This window comes from Diorhabda sublineata, chromosome 7 (genome assembly GCF_026230105.1).
Source record: "Diorhabda sublineata isolate icDioSubl1.1 chromosome 7, icDioSubl1.1, whole genome shotgun sequence".
Taxonomy (NCBI): domain Eukaryota; kingdom Metazoa; phylum Arthropoda; class Insecta; order Coleoptera; family Chrysomelidae; genus Diorhabda; species Diorhabda sublineata.
In genome coordinates, this window is record NC_079480.1 from 22,675,313 (window position 1) to 22,695,167 (window position 19,855).

The 19,855-nt window shown below is 30.5% G+C and overlaps 2 protein-coding genes across 2 annotated transcripts; one reads left to right on the top strand and one right to left on the bottom strand.

Annotated features, from left to right (window-relative positions):
- Positions 1-1,163: 1,163 nt before the first annotated feature.
- LOC130446194 (nuclear protein localization protein 4 homolog) lies at positions 1,164-19,647 on the bottom strand. The gene is made up of 10 exons (XM_056782272.1): positions 19,503-19,647; positions 19,149-19,391; positions 18,894-19,093; positions 18,575-18,836; positions 18,378-18,516; positions 18,001-18,327; positions 17,171-17,331; positions 2,095-2,513; positions 1,822-1,973; positions 1,164-1,485 (listed from the first exon to the last, which is right to left on the bottom strand). The coding sequence occupies exons 1-9, from the start codon at positions 19,521-19,523 to the stop codon at positions 1,823-1,825; spliced, it is 1,923 nt and encodes a 640-aa protein (XP_056638250.1). The 5' UTR covers positions 19,524-19,647; the 3' UTR covers positions 1,164-1,485; position 1,822.
- LOC130446195 (uncharacterized) lies at positions 3,038-15,356 on the top strand. The gene is made up of 2 exons (XM_056782273.1): positions 3,038-3,379; positions 5,572-15,356. The coding sequence occupies exon 2, from the start codon at positions 5,574-5,576 to the stop codon at positions 7,197-7,199; it is 1,626 nt and encodes a 541-aa protein (XP_056638251.1). The 5' UTR covers positions 3,038-3,379; positions 5,572-5,573; the 3' UTR covers positions 7,200-15,356.
- Positions 19,648-19,855: the final 208 nt, after the last annotated feature.

Here is a 19,855-nt window from a genome sequence, read left to right on the forward strand (position 1 = left end):
TCGAAATATAAGAATAGAATTGAGCAGATTTTCGTGAAATGTGTTTTTGAATGGCAAAATGGGAAGAATTCAAGGGAAAGTATGGAACGAAGAGTAGGTAAAATTAACTAAAAATACTAATAAATGAAATGTAAAGGATAAATTTAAATAATGGAACAGGAAGAAAATTGGAACGGATAAGCAATATTAATGGAGAAAGAAGAGAAACATGAATAAAATTCAAACAAATTAACAAAAGTAATGAAAGAAGATACAAAAACAAAAGAATGGATAACGAAAAGGAACAACAACAAATTTAAAACAAATGAGCCAAAATGATGGAGATTTGGCAAACAAGAACAAAATTGAAACAATTGTGGTGAAATAATGGAGAAAGATCAAATTTGAAACGAATTAACTGAAATAACGGAGAACGAAGAGAAACAAGAACAAATGAGCTGAAATAATGTAAAAAAAAAACGAAAAGATTCCAGAATTTTGAGGAAAAAGAATGAACTAAAGATACGGAAAAATAAGACAATTGGGTGAATATAAAGGAAAAATGAAATTAAAGTCAAAGTCCTCAATGAAAAACCAAAGAAATGTGTTAATAAGAAATGGAAAATAGGAAAAATCTAGTTTTAACTTGAGCTTATAAGAATTCATCAATAATAAAGGAGAAGGAAACAAAATTCAAAAAGAATAAGTGGAAATAATGGAAAACACACTAAAAGATTTGAAAAGTAATAAAAACAAGGACAAAAATGATCTGAAATAGAAAGTTTGAAAGAAAATTTGGATATAAGGTAAAATGTTGGAAAAAAATTCAAATCAAAAAGCCTAGATCTGAATGGAAAGGAAAGACTGAAATCAGCTTAGAATCAAAAAGAATGATCCAAAATATTAAAAAACTAAAATTAATGATCTATTTTGGGGCTAGAATGGTATAAGGGTTGATTTGAACAAAGTAGATAAAAAAAACTGGAATAAGGGACCGAAACCAGCTTGGAATCAAAAAGAATGATAAGAAAACAGCTTAGACTCGAAGAGAATGAAACACTAAAATTGATATGAAGAATATTTTTTGAGGGTAGAAAGGTATAAGGGTTGAATTGAAGGACGTAGATCGAAAAAGGAACTGAAATAAAGCAAGGAGTGAAAAGATATATTGAAAATCAGGTAGGTTAATACGCAATTTTGAACCAAATATTTATTTTACTATTTCACCATACATATAAGTTAAATTATGTTTACAAGAAAAAAAACTATTATATACAAGGCGATATGAAATTGTCCACCATAAAAACCAAAAAAATTCAATTTCAATTTAGAAAAATATTCATATCCGTTTTTTAAAAAATTCTTATCGACTATTTATTTTTTTTTCCTTATTTTTTTTTCAAGTTTACTTCACACTCTAACAAGTTATTATCAAATTTAAGCGATTCCTCAAACGATAAAATGATTCTTAAATCACTTTTTTTATCCGGACATCTCTATATCAATCTGAAACATGAAAAACAAAAAGAATAAAATCATTTTTTTTGCAATAATAATAAAACGAAAAATTACTTTTGAAAATCCCATGGTATTATCGACGACGATTTTTAAAACCACCTGTATATAGGTGAATAAGCAACGAAAATTTAATCATTATAATATAACTAAAAACAAGATATAATAAAAATTTTTATAGGTTATAATACCACCAAATCACATTAATTCGATTAAATCGTTGTTGTACTAAAAATTATTAAAAATTCTCATTAAATCTTATTTTTCGAACATCCCTCGTAAAAATTCCTCCACTAAATTTACCATCCCGTCAAAAAATAAACTCACCTCAATGCGGTCTACTTGAACGTGGTAAGTTGCACATTTCGCAGTTTTGCACATCGGAATTGTTAAGAAAAGTACAAAAAGGGCACGTCCATTTCGGTCCGCTCGAACCACCAGGTGACGACGGTATAACACCGGAAGCGACACTTCCTGGTCTATAAATATAAATAAATATATTCCCACATATATATATATATATATATATATATATATATATATATATATATATATATATATATATATATATATATATACGTCTAAAGACAAACTTTTTACCTCGAAGGCGGTGGAGAACTAGCGGCTATTAATTGCTCTAAAGTTGCCCAATGTTCAGATCTCGACCACTCTTCGGCGGCTTCTTTATCCTTATTTCTAAGGGCGGTGAGTAAAGGTTCTATATATTCCCGCATAGGCAACATCTCCATCGTGGATATATATAAAAGTAAATGGAAATCGTTTATAGCTATTAAAAATTCGTCAAATGCGAATTGTGACAGATAAGTCGAAAGTGCGTTAAAATCTTGAATATGACCATCGACGAGGCGATTTTCAACTGGAAATGGTTGTTTGGATGGATCGGTATTGAAAGTTCGTTGGGGAGTAACTGGAGTTGAAGCTGGAACATCGACTAACAGATATTCTACTGGCAGTGGTCGAGCTAAACGAGAAACCTCATTTCCGTACGAATCTTTTTCCTATAAGAGATTTAAACTATTAAATATTCACCTTTTATATAATAAAACGTGTATTTATTTACTAAATAATTCGTATAAAAGGTAAATTTATCGATCAAAATTTGAATTTACCGCCATATCCATCTGTCGTTGAAACAAAAAAGTCCTACAAAGCCAAAGCCCAAGGTCAAATACAACAGGCGCATCGTTTCTACAAGCTTTCTAAATTAATACGGTCACAAATTTATATTAAGCGTTGCCGATTTAATAAATAAAACTCGTTGATTTCTAATATATAAAAAAATGAATAAAACTATGTTTTCAATCAATATAATAAATTTACTGTTATTAAACTATCATAAAATACAAAATTATACATAAATATATGTTTATTATACGTAGTATGGAATATTAATATATAGTGAAAACAAATAGTAATCTATATAAATACTGTTAATATATAATTTAAAAAAAAACTAATTTATAATACAACTAAAAGTAATTCGTTCTATAAATAAATATAATGTCATAAATAAAATTATAAATATTTTGTTGTGAATTTGGCAACGTCCGAATCCGTTTTGTGTCAATGTTCATATAGATTTTATTGAAATTTGACGGAACGGGAATGTCAGTCGTCAACATGATGTGGCATATCGTAAAACGGCCACTGTAATTTTAAGTTTTTTTCGTAATCCTGCCGATATTCTCGGCACGAAATAATTATGTAATTAAAATTCGCATGGTAAATAATCGTCTGCCGTACCGAATATACGCATATAGTACAAAAACGCGAAAACTCGAAAGTTTTTAATTAACGACCAAAACACGTATCGTTTAATCGGATTTACTAAAAGGCTGTGTTACACATCGTAAAATATATAACGGTAAGGTATTTAGCCAATAAATTTCCATTTAAGTATCAAATATACACAAAAACAGTAATGAATGCTTCGTTATAATTATCATGACCCATACACGACGCAGTTCGGACCCACTTGTCGATTTTCTGTAAACAAAACACTTGGCGCGAACTGTATTAATAAATAATTTGTGTGAAATTTGTATTATTTACGTGAAATTGGGCTAATTTGATAAAATAAATGATGTTTATTTGTTTTAATATTTAAAAGAGGATGTCTCCCAACACATTTATACAGTAGAAATAATTATATCTAAGATATTACAAAACCATGTATATTTCCTAATAATAAGCGGGTTAAATTGGTATTTTTCCTAAAATTTCGAAAGTACTATGGTTTCAATAACATTTTTTGGTTATAATTTCTAATCTATCTTTAGTTGATATAATCATACACGTGGAAATTTGATTTTAACGATAAAAACCCTAAAAACACGTGGAAAACTAAAGTAACTATCTAAATGAAGTTTTGAAATTCTGAAAATCGAATATAAATATGAAAAAGTTTGTAACTTGATAAAAAATAGTGTATTTGCTTCAATTTAGTAATAAAATTGTTTTCGGATAAACACTAACCTTACATTTTCAATTACGACATAAAGGTATTTAAAAAAATGTTCAATATACAGTATTATTCAAAAATGGTATTCCCAAGCCAATTTAATTTGTTTAAAAATTAATTAATTACACGTTTTTGGATTGTCAAATATTACGAGGGGTGAACGAAATTTTTTATAAATTAAGATAAGTAAATGACTTTAATTGAAACAATTTAGGTTAGATCTGTAAAAAAAACTTGGATATGATAGTATTGAATTTTTTTGGGATAAATTGTAACAATTTATTTCATTATAGAAATGGATACTTAGGCCCAAACTACAAAATATGTCAAAAACTGATTGAAAAATAAGTTTTTATGTTATGAGTTGATAATATTTAGAAATATATTGAAAATTGACACAATAAGGAGGTTTTAAAAGATATATGAGTTTTTTTGGTCGATACGGTGTTAAATACAAAAATTACTTTGATATACATGTGGTATGTTTTTTCACAAAGATGAAGATTAAGGATATATGAAAATACGCCCAAAAAATAATGACAAAGATATGTTTTTCAATTCTTATTACATTTTTTCAATAGGATATTGAATGCAATAACTGGTCAGATATTTTTTTTGTTGTGAAAGTGTTAAATGCAAAAAATGCGTTATCTTCAGTATTTAGAAGTTTGTTTTTCGATATTAATGTGTTACTATTAGTATTTATGAATATTTTTTTACATTGAGGTGTTAAATGACAAAATTGGTCCAATATTTTCAATATTTATGAGGTTTTTTTGAATCTAAAGTGTTAAATGCAAAAATTACTTAATTTTCAGTAATATTTGACGTTAAAGTGACAAGGATATTTGAAAATATGCTCTAAAAATGCTAAAGAGAGTTTTTTCAATTTTTTTTCAAAAACAATGCATTAAATGCAAATATTAATTCGATATGTTCAGCTTTCATAACTTTTTTAACATTCAAGTGTTACTTGAAAAAATTAGCTCGATTTTCAAAATATTTTCAACTTCAAGTGTGTTAAATGCATAAATTAGCCCGATGTCAGTATTTTTTGTAGTTTAGATGTTAAAAGCAATAATCAACCTGATATGATGAGAATTTATGATTCTTTTAGACGTTAAATTTTTGAATTAAATTCTTAACAACGTGTTAAATGCAAAACACTGATAAAATTGTTAAATGCAAAACTTCGTTTCATACAAACGTAGTACATTAGATTAGAATTAGAACGTAGAAATATTTGAAACAGTCAAAAATTTGTCGAAAAAAAAAATAATTTAGGTGGAATATTAATTGTAGTTGATAAATAATTTAATTAACAACAAATTTTTGTGAAACAAAATCATTTTTTTTTTAATCAAATAAATATGGAATTAGACTTTTTTGTGTTGTTTTTTTTGCAAAAAATTGTTTTCTAAACATTCTCTGATTTATAATTCAACCCGACAACATGGCTGGCGTATTAATAAATATGACGTACAAGTTACAACGTTGCCGGTTTGGATGAATTATCGTGATATTTAAATACTTTTTGTTAATTTTGATTTTTTATGAACACATGACACGATTTCTATTTTGTAATATAATTTCAGAAATGGAATCCGTAGTACCAGAATTCGAAGAATTAATGTTGTGCGGATATTGTAAGCAAAAGTTCAACGAAACCGACCAAAGTCCGAAACTGTTGTCCTGCAAACATTATTTTTGTTTGCAATGCATGCGCACGAATCTGACCAAAGGCCAGGAACTGTACTGCGTACATTGTTGGAAGAGAACCGAAATCGGCGAACTAGGACCGGAATCCCTGCCGACTTACAACCCCGTATTGTGTCTAACCAAGAATTTTTCCCAGTTGAAATTGGGCGTGAAACCGCCCGATAAAAAAGTGATATCGGAAAATTGTCACACGCACGCCATGCCTTTGGCGTTGTGGTGCCACACGTGTTGCTCGCCGGTATGTCGCGCATGCGCCACCACCACCGACCACTCCTCGCACCAAATCAAATCGCAAAACGAAGCTAAAGATCAGCTAATCGCCGAATTACAAATCGATCTGGCATCGATGAACAAAATGCTATCCGAGATACAAAGACTTATAATGCAACAGCGCGAATTCTTACTTAAAATATTGGAGGCTTGCGTCACGTTGAAGACGTACGTCGAAGCGGAACTCACCAATAACGTATCGCATTTCGAATTGACCGACACCAGGGACACTTTGGCGAAATTGCGCTTGAATTTATCGATGGCGGAAAGTCTTTCGGACGTCCACAATTTGTATTCGAGCGTCAATATCGAAAAGCAACGTCTCCAACTCCGCTATCAGGAGATGTACCTCCAATGCCAACTCGACGATCTCATCAGGAATTCGAGCGTCATATTCGATTTCCAATTGTTGAAACAAGCGCTTAGTAATATACATAACGGCGAAACGATCTACCCAGGAAATTCTCGAATACTTCCCGCCTCCCAACAAAATCCCATTCTATTTTTAGCGAATTATTGTATGTCGCAACTTTATTCTCGACAGATGTTGTCCAAACAAACAGTCAACGGTAATTTGGATTACCACAACCACAATTCCATCCCGCCTATCAACTACCTCCCTCACAATCCACCCCAACCGCATCTCGTTATATCCGCCCCGAAGAACATCTATCAGGAAAACAACATCATGGTGCAAAATATGATGCCGTCGCCGCAAATAAGAAACCCCGCGAGTATGTGTCCCTTGTATTATTTCAATATCGAAGTGAGCGGTACGCAATTGGGTAGAATCGTCATCGAAGTACGCGCCGACGTGGCCCCCAAGATGGCCAAGAACTTTGGGGTGTTGACTACCGGCGAAGCCGGCATGGGTTACAAGGGATGCCACATATTTCAATGCTGGGAAGGGGAGAGCGTCATCACGGGGGATTTCGAATTGAATAACGGTAGAGGCGGTAGATCCATTTTCGAGGAATCGTATTTTTTACCGGACGATACCAAGTTGATGGCGGTGAGGGGTACGGTCGGTATGAGACGCACCCAAAAACGACACGATAATTTGGGTATGGTCGGATCGCAGTTTCGTATTATTTTGCAAGAGATGCGAGGGTTCACGGGAATTTTCGGACACGTCGTCGAAGGGTTGGAATTAGTCGAAAAGATAAGTACGTACGGGGATACGGCGGGTAAACCGACGAAAAATATTTTGATATCGAAATGTGGTAAACTGTAACGTTTCTTGTTTGTTTTCGTTTTTTTTTTGTTGTTGTTGTTGTTGTTAAGGCGATTCGAAAATCTAACACGAACATAATGTCGGTAATTGTAATTTGGATTCAGTAAAAATATTAATGCGACGAATATTAGGTAAGATTTTATTGATTTTTTTTTTTATATAAAAAAGCAGTTTGCGTTGACTTTCACGATAATTTTCAATCGAAAATGATGCTTAATCTTATTGTTAAGCAGATTCCTGGGTAAATATTCTATTAAATTGAAATTATACGTGGTTACTGACTTTTTCCGCGGAAAAAATTCCATTTTAACAGCAGTTTCTGACTTTCCTCGCACCTTTTTAACTTTTAAACGTAAAAATTTTTCTTAAAATATCACGGTGTCAAGAATTTATAACTTTTCCTGTGCCTTTTTCAACTTTTGAACGTAAAATTTCGACAAAAACAGCAATTTTTGATTTTCGCGCGTCAATTTTAACTTTTAAACGTGAAAATGTTCAGTTCACATGAATTTACGACTATTCCGGCACCTTTTCCATTGTTTACATGTGAAAATTTTCATGTACCCGCGCCCATTCTCACATGGTCATAGTAACAGAAATTTATAATTTTTCCCGCGTCTATTTCAACTTTTAAACGTAAAAATGTTACAGTGACAAGAATTTATAACTTTTCCCGCCCTTTTTTTAACTTTCAAACGTAAAAATGTCACGTTGCCAGCAACTTAAAACTTTTACCGCGCATTTAACTTTCAATCGTAAAAATTTCCATGGTAATAGGAACTTTTAACTTTTCCCGCACCTATTCCATTGTTTAAACGTGAAAAATTTCCATAGTAACAGCAGTTCTGACTTTTCCCGCGTCTATTTAGTCCCATATCGGCTGCTCGGACTACTAACTAAGTCAATAATAACTATTTAAACAATGCTTAGAATTGTTCTGTCATTGTTTAGTCAAAAATAGGCTATTTTGACTTGGTGATTTTATATTTAAGTCAATAAGACTCGTCAGTTAATATTTTGACTTTGTGAAAAAGTGGCAAGTCAATAGTAATCGTTATGAGACTTTTTAGTTATAATTTCATACCATTCCGACAATTAGTTAATCTACAATTAGCTACTTTATCTTCATAAGACTCTTAACTGAGTCAATAGTAGCTGTTCTGTCGCGTTTTAGTTAGAACTTAATACTATTCTGACATTATACAATCGAAAATTAGCTAATCTGACTTGATAAGTAAATTTCTAATCAAAATTTTAGTCAAAATGTGTTAATATTCTGACGTTATCTAGTTAAAAATTCGCTATTCCAATTTAATGTAAATCTTTAGTAACTATTCTGATAAATTTGATTCAAAATTCAATAATAACGACATTATTATCTATTCTGACTTTCTACGACAGTAATTAATTAAATAGTAGCTGTTCTGTGACGTTTTTGATGAAATTTGGTTGTATCTGACATACAGCTATTCTAATAATAACTTAGTGAACAAATAATAGCTATTCTGACTTTTGTAATAGCAATCAATTGGATATTAACTATTCTGATATTTTTTAGTTAAATTTTAGTACTACTCCAACATCAATTCACCCGAAATTTACTAAGCTGATTTCGTTTAGTAATAACTAAGTCGATATTAGCTATTTTTACACTTTTTATTTAAAGTTTAGTACTACTTCGACTTCGTTTAAGAATAACTAAGTCAATAACACCTATTCTGATACTTTAGCTAAAAGTTTAGTACTATTTTGAATTCTTTTAATAATAACTAAGTCAATATTAGCTATTTTGACATTTGTCATTTAAAGTTTAGTACTATTATGACTTCGTTTAATCATAACTAAGTCAATACTAGCTATTTTGATACTTTTTTTCACAATTTAGTACTATTTTGACTTATTTTAGTAATAACTAAGTCAATATCAGCTATTCTGATACTTTTTATTTAAAATTTAGTACTATTATGACTTTTTTTAATAATAACTAAGTCAATAACAGCTATTCTGATACTTTTTAGCTAAATTTTAGTACTATTTCGACTTCTTTTAGTAATAACTAAGTCAATATCAGATATTCTGATACTTTTGGCTGATGTTTAGTACTATTTTGAGTTATTTTAATAATAACTGAGTCAATACTAGCTGTTTTGATACTTTTTAGTGAATATTAGCTATTCTACGACTGTATTTCGTTAAGAAAAAGCCCGCGCAAACTGCTTAAAGACGTATATCCATCTTTTTGGTTTCGTAGATATTACGACATATCTTTTTATTTAATTGAGAAAATTTAAACGTCAAAAATATAAAAAATATATACGTGTATAATAAAAAAAAGAAAAAAATGTATTTGTGTATAAATGAAGCAATTGACTAGATGTTTTTTAATGTGTAGCTTGAGTCAAACTGCAATTTTAGCTTCCTCTGGTTGTTAAAAACAGAATATCAAAAAAATTTGGGAAAAAAAATTAAAAATAGTAACGATTTACTTCCAATAAACAAAACGAAACCGTATTTCTTAGTACAATTCTATCTATTCGAGAAAGAAAAAAAAATGAAAACAAATATATATATATATATATATCTATATATACCGTGTTAGCTTAAAAAAAACCTATCGAATTCCGAAATATACTATATTTTCTTAAATATGCAAAAATATATAGATAAAAATAGATATTTTTATTGTTGTCGTTTTTAGCTTTAGCTTTTAAGTGTAATTTGTTATGTTTGGAAGAGCGTACGAAATGTTAAAGATAAATATAGTTTAAAACACGAAAATTTCGCAGGGAAAATTCAATAATATGAATAAACCAGTACTTTATTTGTGACTTGGCAACATCTCGTATCTACAAAACATATATCGACATACTACTTAGATTAGACAACCGTAAATCGACGATCAAAGACAAAGAGGTTTCCTTAAAAGTGAATACAATTAGTATTTGTCTATGAACAGCCTACGTTGTTCCTTTTTTTGGAAACAAGACCTATCGGGGCCCGAAACTAACACGAGCGCGGTTTAAACACTTGAAAAGGTCTCACAATTTGACCTAATAACATCAAAAGTGACCTATGAACTGTCGGGATGTTCTTTACGTGGTAATCCATCTGATTGGGTTCAAAAAACTTTTTCGTGCCAGTTATAGATTGTTTCGGACCTCTCGGTGTCTTAAATCGAATTATTCATCGGTCAAATAGGATAGGAGCTTTTGTCGAGTCACTACGCCCTTAATTAGCAAACTGTGAATCTAGCACAAACTTTATTCAAGGCTGATCCGTTTTTGTTCCCAGTTATAATAAAAAAAATTGGCAAAGGTATCATTTTTATTTCAATATTTACCCTATCCGTACGTAAATAGCAACCCATGTATAATTTAAGAAATTATCCACTGAATGAATTATGAATCTACGATGGAATTAAACTATTTAAACGAAAGTATCGAATCGCCGTGCAATGCTCGACACGATTCACTTATGTATGTCGACTGTCGGGTACGAAATAATTCGTTAGCAAATTTTAACGCAATTTCTGTTCTTTACTCGTGTTTATTTTATCTTTTGAACGTAAAAATTCCATTTCAAAAGTAATTTCCGACTTTCTCACGCATATTTCATCTTTTCAACGTGAAAATTTCGTGTTAACAGTAATTTCCGACTTTTCCCACGCATGTTTTATCTTTTAAACGTAAAAAATTTATGTTAACAGTAACTTCCGACATTTCCCACGCATATTTCATCTTTAAAACGTAAAAATTCCATGTCAACAGTAATTTCTGACTTTCCTCGTATATTTTATCTTTCAAACGTTAAATTCCGTGCCAATAGCGGCATTTTTATACTTTTCCCTTGCCCTGTTGCCCTGTTGCCGTATCCATACGTAAATTAAATTTAATTGTATTGAATCACCGTGCAATGCCCGAGACGATTCACTTTAACACGTTAACTGCCAACTATGAAATAACTCGTAATCAACCTTCCCGAAGAGATATAATTCAAATATTTTTTTTCAGTATTAGTACTACTATTAAATGAAATTATAAAAATAGCCTCGGCAGTCAACGTGTTAACTTTCTAATTGTGCTTTTGACAGTTTTGTTTCGATTTAGAAACGGGATCAGCACTCGAAATATTTTTACATCAAACAGTTGGAGACCATAGATCTATATATAAATCTAGAGCTAACTTTTCCAGGACGAAATTGTTCTAGGTTATTAGCTCTAAATCCAACTAGGTATAAAGGAGCGTATTCCATTTTGTTTTTATATGGTGGAAAGGTAAAAAAATTTCCACTAGGCCATAAAGGAAAGCAAACGTGTTTTTGTTGAGAAAAGTGAATACGAAGGTGGTTCCATGAGTACCCAAACTCGATAAAAAAAAACTCTGATAAGTTACGAATTTACTCAATTTTTCAACTCAGTCAATTGCTTTGTAGACATCCATCGAATTCAATCACCCAATCGATCTTATAAGCAGTTCAAATAACCATTTCGAAACGATTACTTTTGGTATCACCCTCGTATGTTACGTTAGTTAATCTAATACGTCTATTATATGATTTCGTTGAAGTGTGGCAATATATCGTAACTTTTTTTATGTTTTTTTTTTGATCGATACGCGCCTTTACATAACCTCAATTTACGTCAAATTTCTTATTTGAATGTTTATTGTAAATGTTGCACTTATTTTTATATATGTACATGTAATATACAGTATGTTACTTTGCATTAGTACGTTTTGTATTTTCTCGAACTTTTCTTTATTTATAATTTATTAATTTATGATAATTGTACCTTATATTAAGTTAATTAAGTGTGAATGGAGTTGTATGACATTTAAAAAATGGAAGATGCAAACAAATATTGATAAAACGATCGAATTTCGAGATCTAATTCATGGAAACATGGAGATATATTTTGTTAATTGATGTTAGGGATATGAAAAAACAATTCTAATCGAAATATCTGGAATAACTTTTAATAAATCTTATATTTACGTTTATATAATTTGTATAGTAAATTTTCGATGTTCATAGAGGTCAATATCGAGTATATTTTCAATAAACAGCTGATAATGTATATACAGTGTGTCCCATTCGACTCGCAATATACAGCAAACATTTCTTTTAATAAATTTTCAAAAAAATGTGTAAAAATTGAATTGCAACCGTCATATATTGAAAATTATTAGTTGTATACGAGGTATTTTGAAAGATATTAATTATACATTAAATATTTAAGGTCTAAGGGTTTAAAAATTATGTTTATAGCATGTCGTAAAATCTTTCTGTACAGTGGGATTAAATTTGATGAAAAAAATATTCAATGACTTTTTTTTATTAAAATTATTGCATCTTTTCGGACGTATTGAGTCGATTTTATAAAAAATTTTGTATCAAAATGCTACAATCAATTTTTTTGTGGGGGGCTACAAAATAACTGAAAACTACTTCGAAAATGACTTTTTTTGAAAATATCTCAAAAATATATGAAAAAAATTAGTTTTAACATCATACTAGACTTTTTATACAATTTTTTTGGATTATTAATAGAAAAATGGCGGTTTTAATAAGGCATATTATGGGGTGTTTTCGGAAACTATGGTCGGGTTAACAGAATCATGATCTGAATGTTCGGAAAGCAATCAGGATCCCGTTCACTTTCATTAGGAAACTGCAAATAAATGTTATTGATTTTGGGTCTCTCTCTATACCACGAGATATTAACAAAGAAAAAAGATACTTTGCCATATTTGATAACTTTGGGCCCCTGTATCTTGGAAACTGGTCGTATTTGATTTTAAATTTGATATTTTTCGAATGAAGCAAAACTTTTTCAATCGATAGAGACTTTATTTGATGATCCAAGTTCAACTTACCAAGAGATATCAGCAAAAATAAATTATTTGTAGTTTTCTATTACTTTGGGGCCCTGTATATCGAGAAATCGCCAAAGTTCATTGCGAATTTGACGTTTTTTTATTAGAACAACGTTTTTTCAATAAATTGAGAGGTTATTTGATCTTCTAAGGTCAATATATCAAAAAATATTAGCTAAGAGACATACTTTGTGACTTTCATTAATTTTGAGGTCCTGTATCTTGGAAACTGGTCATATTTTATTATAAACTTGACAATTTTCAAGTAGAGCGATTCTTTCTCAATCAATAGAGACTTTATTTGATGTTCTAAGTTTGGTACATCAGAAGATATGAGCAAACAGGGGCTAATTTGACATTTTCAATAACTTTGAGGCCCCGTATCTCGTAAGCTAGCGAAATTTTATTCAAAAATTATCACTTCTCGGATAAATCTACTCTTTCTCAATAAATAGAGATTTTATGTGATATTCTAATTTAACTATACAGGGAGATATGAACAAAAACAAATGGAATGTAGTTTTCATTAACTTTGGGGCCCTGTATCTTGGAAACTGCTCATATTTTATTATAAAATTGATATTTTTCGAATAGAGCGATTCTTTCTCAATCAATAGAGACTTTATTTGATGTTCTAAGTTAGGTATATTAGGAGATATAAGCAAACACAGTCAATTTAACATTTTCAATAAGTTTGAGGCCGTGTATCTTAGAAACTCATCATATTTCTGTAAAAAATTAACGCGTTTTCAGTGGAGGAACTCTTTCTTAGTCGATAGAGACATTATTTGAAGTTCTATGTAAACTATACTATGAGATATAATGAAAAAGACATATATTGTAGTTTTTAATAATTTTGAAGCCCTGTATCTTGAAAACCAGTAAGATTTCATTGTAAAATTAACACTTCACTTGTAGAGCAACTCTTTCTCTATCTAAAGAGAATTTATTTGATGATTTAAGTTGAGTATATCAGGAGATATAATTAAAAACAAATATTTTCTAGTTTTCAATAACTTTGAGACCCTATATTTTGGAAACTGACGATATTTCAAAGGAAATTTGACCCTTGCTAATTAAAAGAACTATTTCTTAATCGTTAGGGACATTATTTGAGGTTCTAAGTGAACTGTAGTACAAGATATGAGCAAAAACAAATGTTTTTCAACTTTAAAGCCCCGTATCTAGAAAATTGACGATATTTCATAGGAAAAGTGACACTTGCCAAGTAGGGGACTATTTCTCAATCGATAGAGACATTATTTGGGGTTCTAGGTAAACTGTAGTACTAGATATGAGCAAAAACAAATATTTTTCAACTTTAAAGCCCCGTATCTTGGAAATTGACGATATTTCATGGGAAAAGTAACGCTTGCTAAGTAGGGGAACTATTTTTCAATCGATAGAGACATTATTTGGAATTCTAAGTGAACTATAGTACAAGATATGAGCAAAAACAAATATTCTTCAACTTTAAAGCCCCGTATCTTAGAAATTGGCGATATTTCATTGTAAAATCGACACTTTTCATGTAGATCAACTCTTTCTTAATAAATATCAATTTCAATTGATGTTCTAAGTTTAGTATACCATGAGATATAATTAAAAACAAATATTTTGTAGTTTTCATTAACTTTGAAACCCTGTATCTCGAAAACTGGTCATATTTCTATAGAAAATTGACAATGGATAATATTTTTGGCCCAATTGGATGCTAGTAACCTTTCTACTCAAAATTCTAATAAGCAGATTGCGATTTCTGTTATTTTTTTTGGTTTTAGTTATAAAAATAATATTGAACTATGGCGTAAAATCCGTACGGTTTGGAAAATCCGCTCAAAAATACATAAAATCTATTACAAAGTTGGATAAATATGTTAAGATGGAGCAATCAGCCGATAAGGTCATCGACCCGATCGAGGATCCGAAAAACCCCGTCGTATATCTTTATGTTTCCATAGTTTTCTCGCGCACTGTATACACAAATATTATAAGTGTTTTAATCGAAGTTATGTAGACAATGAGCAACCAAAGTTTTTATTCTTTTTCTTTACGAAGAATTTTTTTCTTATTTAAATAACTAGAATAGTTGTAAGTGCGGTAAAACGGTTAATTAATAATTGTTAATTTACGTTTAATTTTATATTGTAAGTTCAAAATGTCAGTCGGGTATATTTTAAATCTCGTATTATGAAAATTTAATCAACATTCAAAAAAAAAAATTAAGAAAATCATATAGCATTTATAAATGTTATCGTAGCGGAAATAAAATTTTATTTTCAACGTTTTTTTATTTTATTTTACTAACTGTCCAATTTAAGTTAACATCAACGCGCATGTAATTTTTTTCATCCAATCCCATCATTAATTTGTGATTGTTAGTTTTCTACAATTGTTAACAATGAACTATATTTTCAAACAAAACAGTCGATATCGATTTTATATTTTGTAGTAGTAAGTCGTTTTTTAGTACTTTGGGGCCCTGTCACATTTCCTGAGAAAATTGATAGTTCTGGAATAAAGCAAATCTTTCTGAAACTATATAGACTTTATTTGATACTTTAAGTCCAATATACTGGAAGATATGAGCAAAAATGAAAAATAGTTTTTTAGTACTTTGGGGCGCTGTATCTTGGAAATTGGTCACATTTCCTGAGAAAATTGATATTTCTCGAACAAAGCAAATCTTCTTCAAACAATAAAGACTGTATTTGATATTTTAAGTCCAATATACCAAAAGATATGAGCAAAAATGAAATATAAGTAGTTTTTTAGTACTTTGAGAGCCTGTATCTTGGAAATTTGTCACATTTCATGAGAAAATAGGCACTTCTCTAATAGAGCAAATCTTTTTCAATCGATAGAGACATTATCTGATACTTTAAGTCCAATGTACAGGAAGATATGAACAAAAATGAAAAATAAGTAGGTTAGTTAGTAAAACTTTGTATATTCATTAAATTGAATGATATGAGGTAACAATGAGACTGGCAACACTGCCAACGAACTGGGGAGAGAAAATTTTTCGAAATTAGTTTGAAAAACGTACAAACCCAATTAACACCTGATAGAGTAGTTCATTTGTACCATCAATTAAAAACATTAAAATTTGCACTAATTCAGTTTGAAAAACATACAAGTAGTTCGTTTACACCAACAATTAAAATGCAGATGGAAAAATGTACAAACTCAGTTTTCAACTCATGAAGTTGCTCTTGGAAAACATACAAATATGGTTTAGTGAATACAGTAAACATATAAAGTAGTTCGTTCATACCATCAATTAAAAAACAGCAAAATTTGCACTAATTCAGTTTGAAAAAACTACAAACATGGTTCAGAAAATGCTTAGAGTAGTTCATTTGCACCAGCAATTAAGATGCAGCTTGGAAAATGTTCACAACTCATGAACAGAAAACGTTATGATTGAGACTTTCTTTATTCCTGGTATAATACATGTAAAAGCAACCGAGAATCCTGATTTGACACATTGTGACTTTTCCTGAAATTGAAATACGTTTGACAAGATGCCTTTTCGGAAATCTTAACTTAATGGGGTTAATCTGAAGAGGCTAAGGTTGTTCAAAACAAAAAGAGGCTTCGGTACAAGAAAAATCAGTCTCATTATTTTCCTAACGTACCTCGTAGACAATTATGAAAAATTTTATTTACAGTTTCCAATATTTTTGAGTATTAAAGAAATAACGAAGATGAAATATATTTTAATTTGTTAGATATAACCTCAAATTTATTTTTTTTAATATTGTAAAAATGAGGCTCTAAAATATGTCAATTTCAGTTTTATATATTCAGTGACAGCCCTTATTGTCGTTTTTAATAGTCCGACTCATCAAACGGCCTCAAAATTACAAATACTGTAAATATTAATTTTTTTTTCATATATTTTTATAACCTAAAAACCTACGAACAAAATAACGACTAGACGGATATTTTTATTGTGAAGCAAGATTAATTTTTAAGTAAAAAAAAATTATCATAACAAATTTGGGTCTATCATTTCTTCCCATACCTTATTAGATATAAAAAAAAGTTTCACACTCAATATTGTTATATTACATAAAGGAAAATCAACTCACCTTGTAGAAGACGTCCGGTACATACTGCTTATCTGAAGATTCCCTTACGTAGCCCAATTCCGGGCAATCTTTAGTAGGTAGAAGACAATTGTCGCGGACCAACGCCATACACTGATTGGACACCTGATAACCTTCCATGTGGACTTGATTCGCTTTATCCCCTACAAAGAAAAAGTTTAATTGTACCAAAATACAGAGTTTCACACAACATTAGACATCTGCGAATCTACCACCTCGGTCTACAATGTTCCTGCTCAATCAATACGGTAAAATCGTGAAGTAGTTCATTTGTACCACCAATTAAATCAGGAAAATATGTACAAATGTAGCTTGGAAATAGAAAACAATCTATCTAAGGTACAAAACTCACAAAGTAGTTCATTTGTACCAAAATCTGTACAAATTTAGTATAGTGAACATATAAAGTAGTTCATTTGTATCAACATTCCACTTCTACAGTGTATTCACAACAAACTTAGTTCAACAAATCCTAAAGTAGTTCATTGGTACCAATAATTAAGAACAGTGAATTCTACGCCAATTTAGCTCTGGAAACATACTAATATAGTCCAGTAAGTATAATAAACACCTAAAGTAGTTCATTTGTACCGGCGATTGAAAATCTCCCCAATTTTAGTTCAAAAACACACTTCCAGTAGTTCATTTGTACCAATAATTGAGAACAGTAAATTCTACACCAATTTAGCTTTGAAAACATACTAATACAGTTCAGTAAGTAAGATAAACTTCTAAAGTAGTTCATTTGTACCGGCGATTAAAAGGGGCGAATCCATCATTAAAATTATACGTTTTAGTGTTAATTCACTCACCTGTAACACAAACAGTTACAAATTTCGAGCCAAATATTCCTTTCGAAGCGTATCTACTATAATTCGGATAAATATTCTGGAAATGGCCTGCCATAATACATTCCTGCGAGGATAATAAATGACTGTCGATATTTCTGACGTATTTAACTGTGCCTTTTTGAACGTCTTCAGCTAACAGATCGGTAAATATCCATCCTACACGTCTTAACCCTAAAGACGCTGCTGTTTGTTCAACTATTTCCTCTCTATCATCCGGAAGTAGATTAATAGTGTCCCTCGAACTTGCCTGCGGCGGTTCATATATTGCTGCAACATTTGCTTTGATTCCTGAAATAATAACGAATAAAGCAATCAGAAAATATGATTTCAAAGAATACCTAAAGGAACATCAGAGTGTATTTCATAATATCCATAGAGAAAACCGATGCGTTGATGTCCTGTAATTCTCCAATAGTTTAAGAATCTTTCAACCAAATCTGTGTTTTCAAAAGTAACATTATCTACATGTCGGTACGCCTGCAAAATAAAGTTCATAAATAACAATAAGAAAAAATTTAAAAATTCGATTTCGTACCTGCATATTCAATGTAATAGCATTTGGTTGGCATTTAGAACAGATTCCTTTAGGCCATGGAGGATGGTCCTTGCATCCTTCTTTGATACGACAAGATATGTCTTCTAGGGCCAAAAATTTACCGCGGTCAACACCAGACATCATTTTACGTAAATAAGAATGGAAAGAAAGATGTTTGATGTTGTGTTCTTTCAAATACGACTCGTCGAAGGGTTCTAGTGATGAACAATGAACACATCTGGAGTTGTTGTTGTGGCGACAGCTAGAAGTATCATTATTTTCATAAAAACAAATGTTTTATTCGATTTTTTTTACTTACAGTTTATCATCTCTTGGTCGTTGTATCTTCCCATCAGTTTTCATTAATTGGATGTCGACATCATCTTCTTTTATATTCAAATTTGGTCTATTTGAACCACTTTTCGGTCTAGCACCTGACAGAGTTGCCGTGCTCGTAGAAGGCGGAGAGCTCGTAGAGGCAACGGCTTCATCGACTGGTTCCCCCGAAGAAATATTACTCTTAAATAAAAAAAAATCAAGTAATTTATAGAATAGATGTAATAAATAAACTTACAAATAATACAGCTCCATTTACAGGAGCTAAATATATCATATCCCCGTGGTGTAAACCAACAGAAAGTAAACTAGTAGACTTGCTACTGGATATTTCATTTTTTCTGTTTTTTTCTTTGTATAAAGCGAAAGCGAAACTATTCAAATCAAAGGCGTCATGAACGGCTTCGAACAATTGACATGTAGTTGCGGAACTACGTATTTCAATCCTTCTGGTACCTTCCGAAGACTGTACTCTCAACAACTAAAATTTCAAAATTAAATTGAGGTTATGTATGAGAATAAAATTTTTTTCAGGATAACGTTATATATTTAGAAATATATTATTACTTAAAATTATTTAAAAAATTCTTACCATAGATTTATTTCTCGACATTATGAAATAACATCCATGTATATTTTTATAGCTTCGTCAGTATAATTTTGATTTTAAATGTCAAATTCACGGACTACCAATGTAAATTAGCTCTGTCACCTACTGTCAAAATTTTGTAACGTCAACGTCAAATTTAGAATGAGTTTTGTGATATAATAAGAGTATTTCCAAACCATAGATAAATGACAGTTTTATACACATACACATATTTTCAATTCACAAATTCGGAATATACATTAAACATTTATTTAATGTTTTCATTAACATGTCTATGATATATATGTTATTCGTTACCAATTAATATTTTCAAAAATATATATATATATATATAA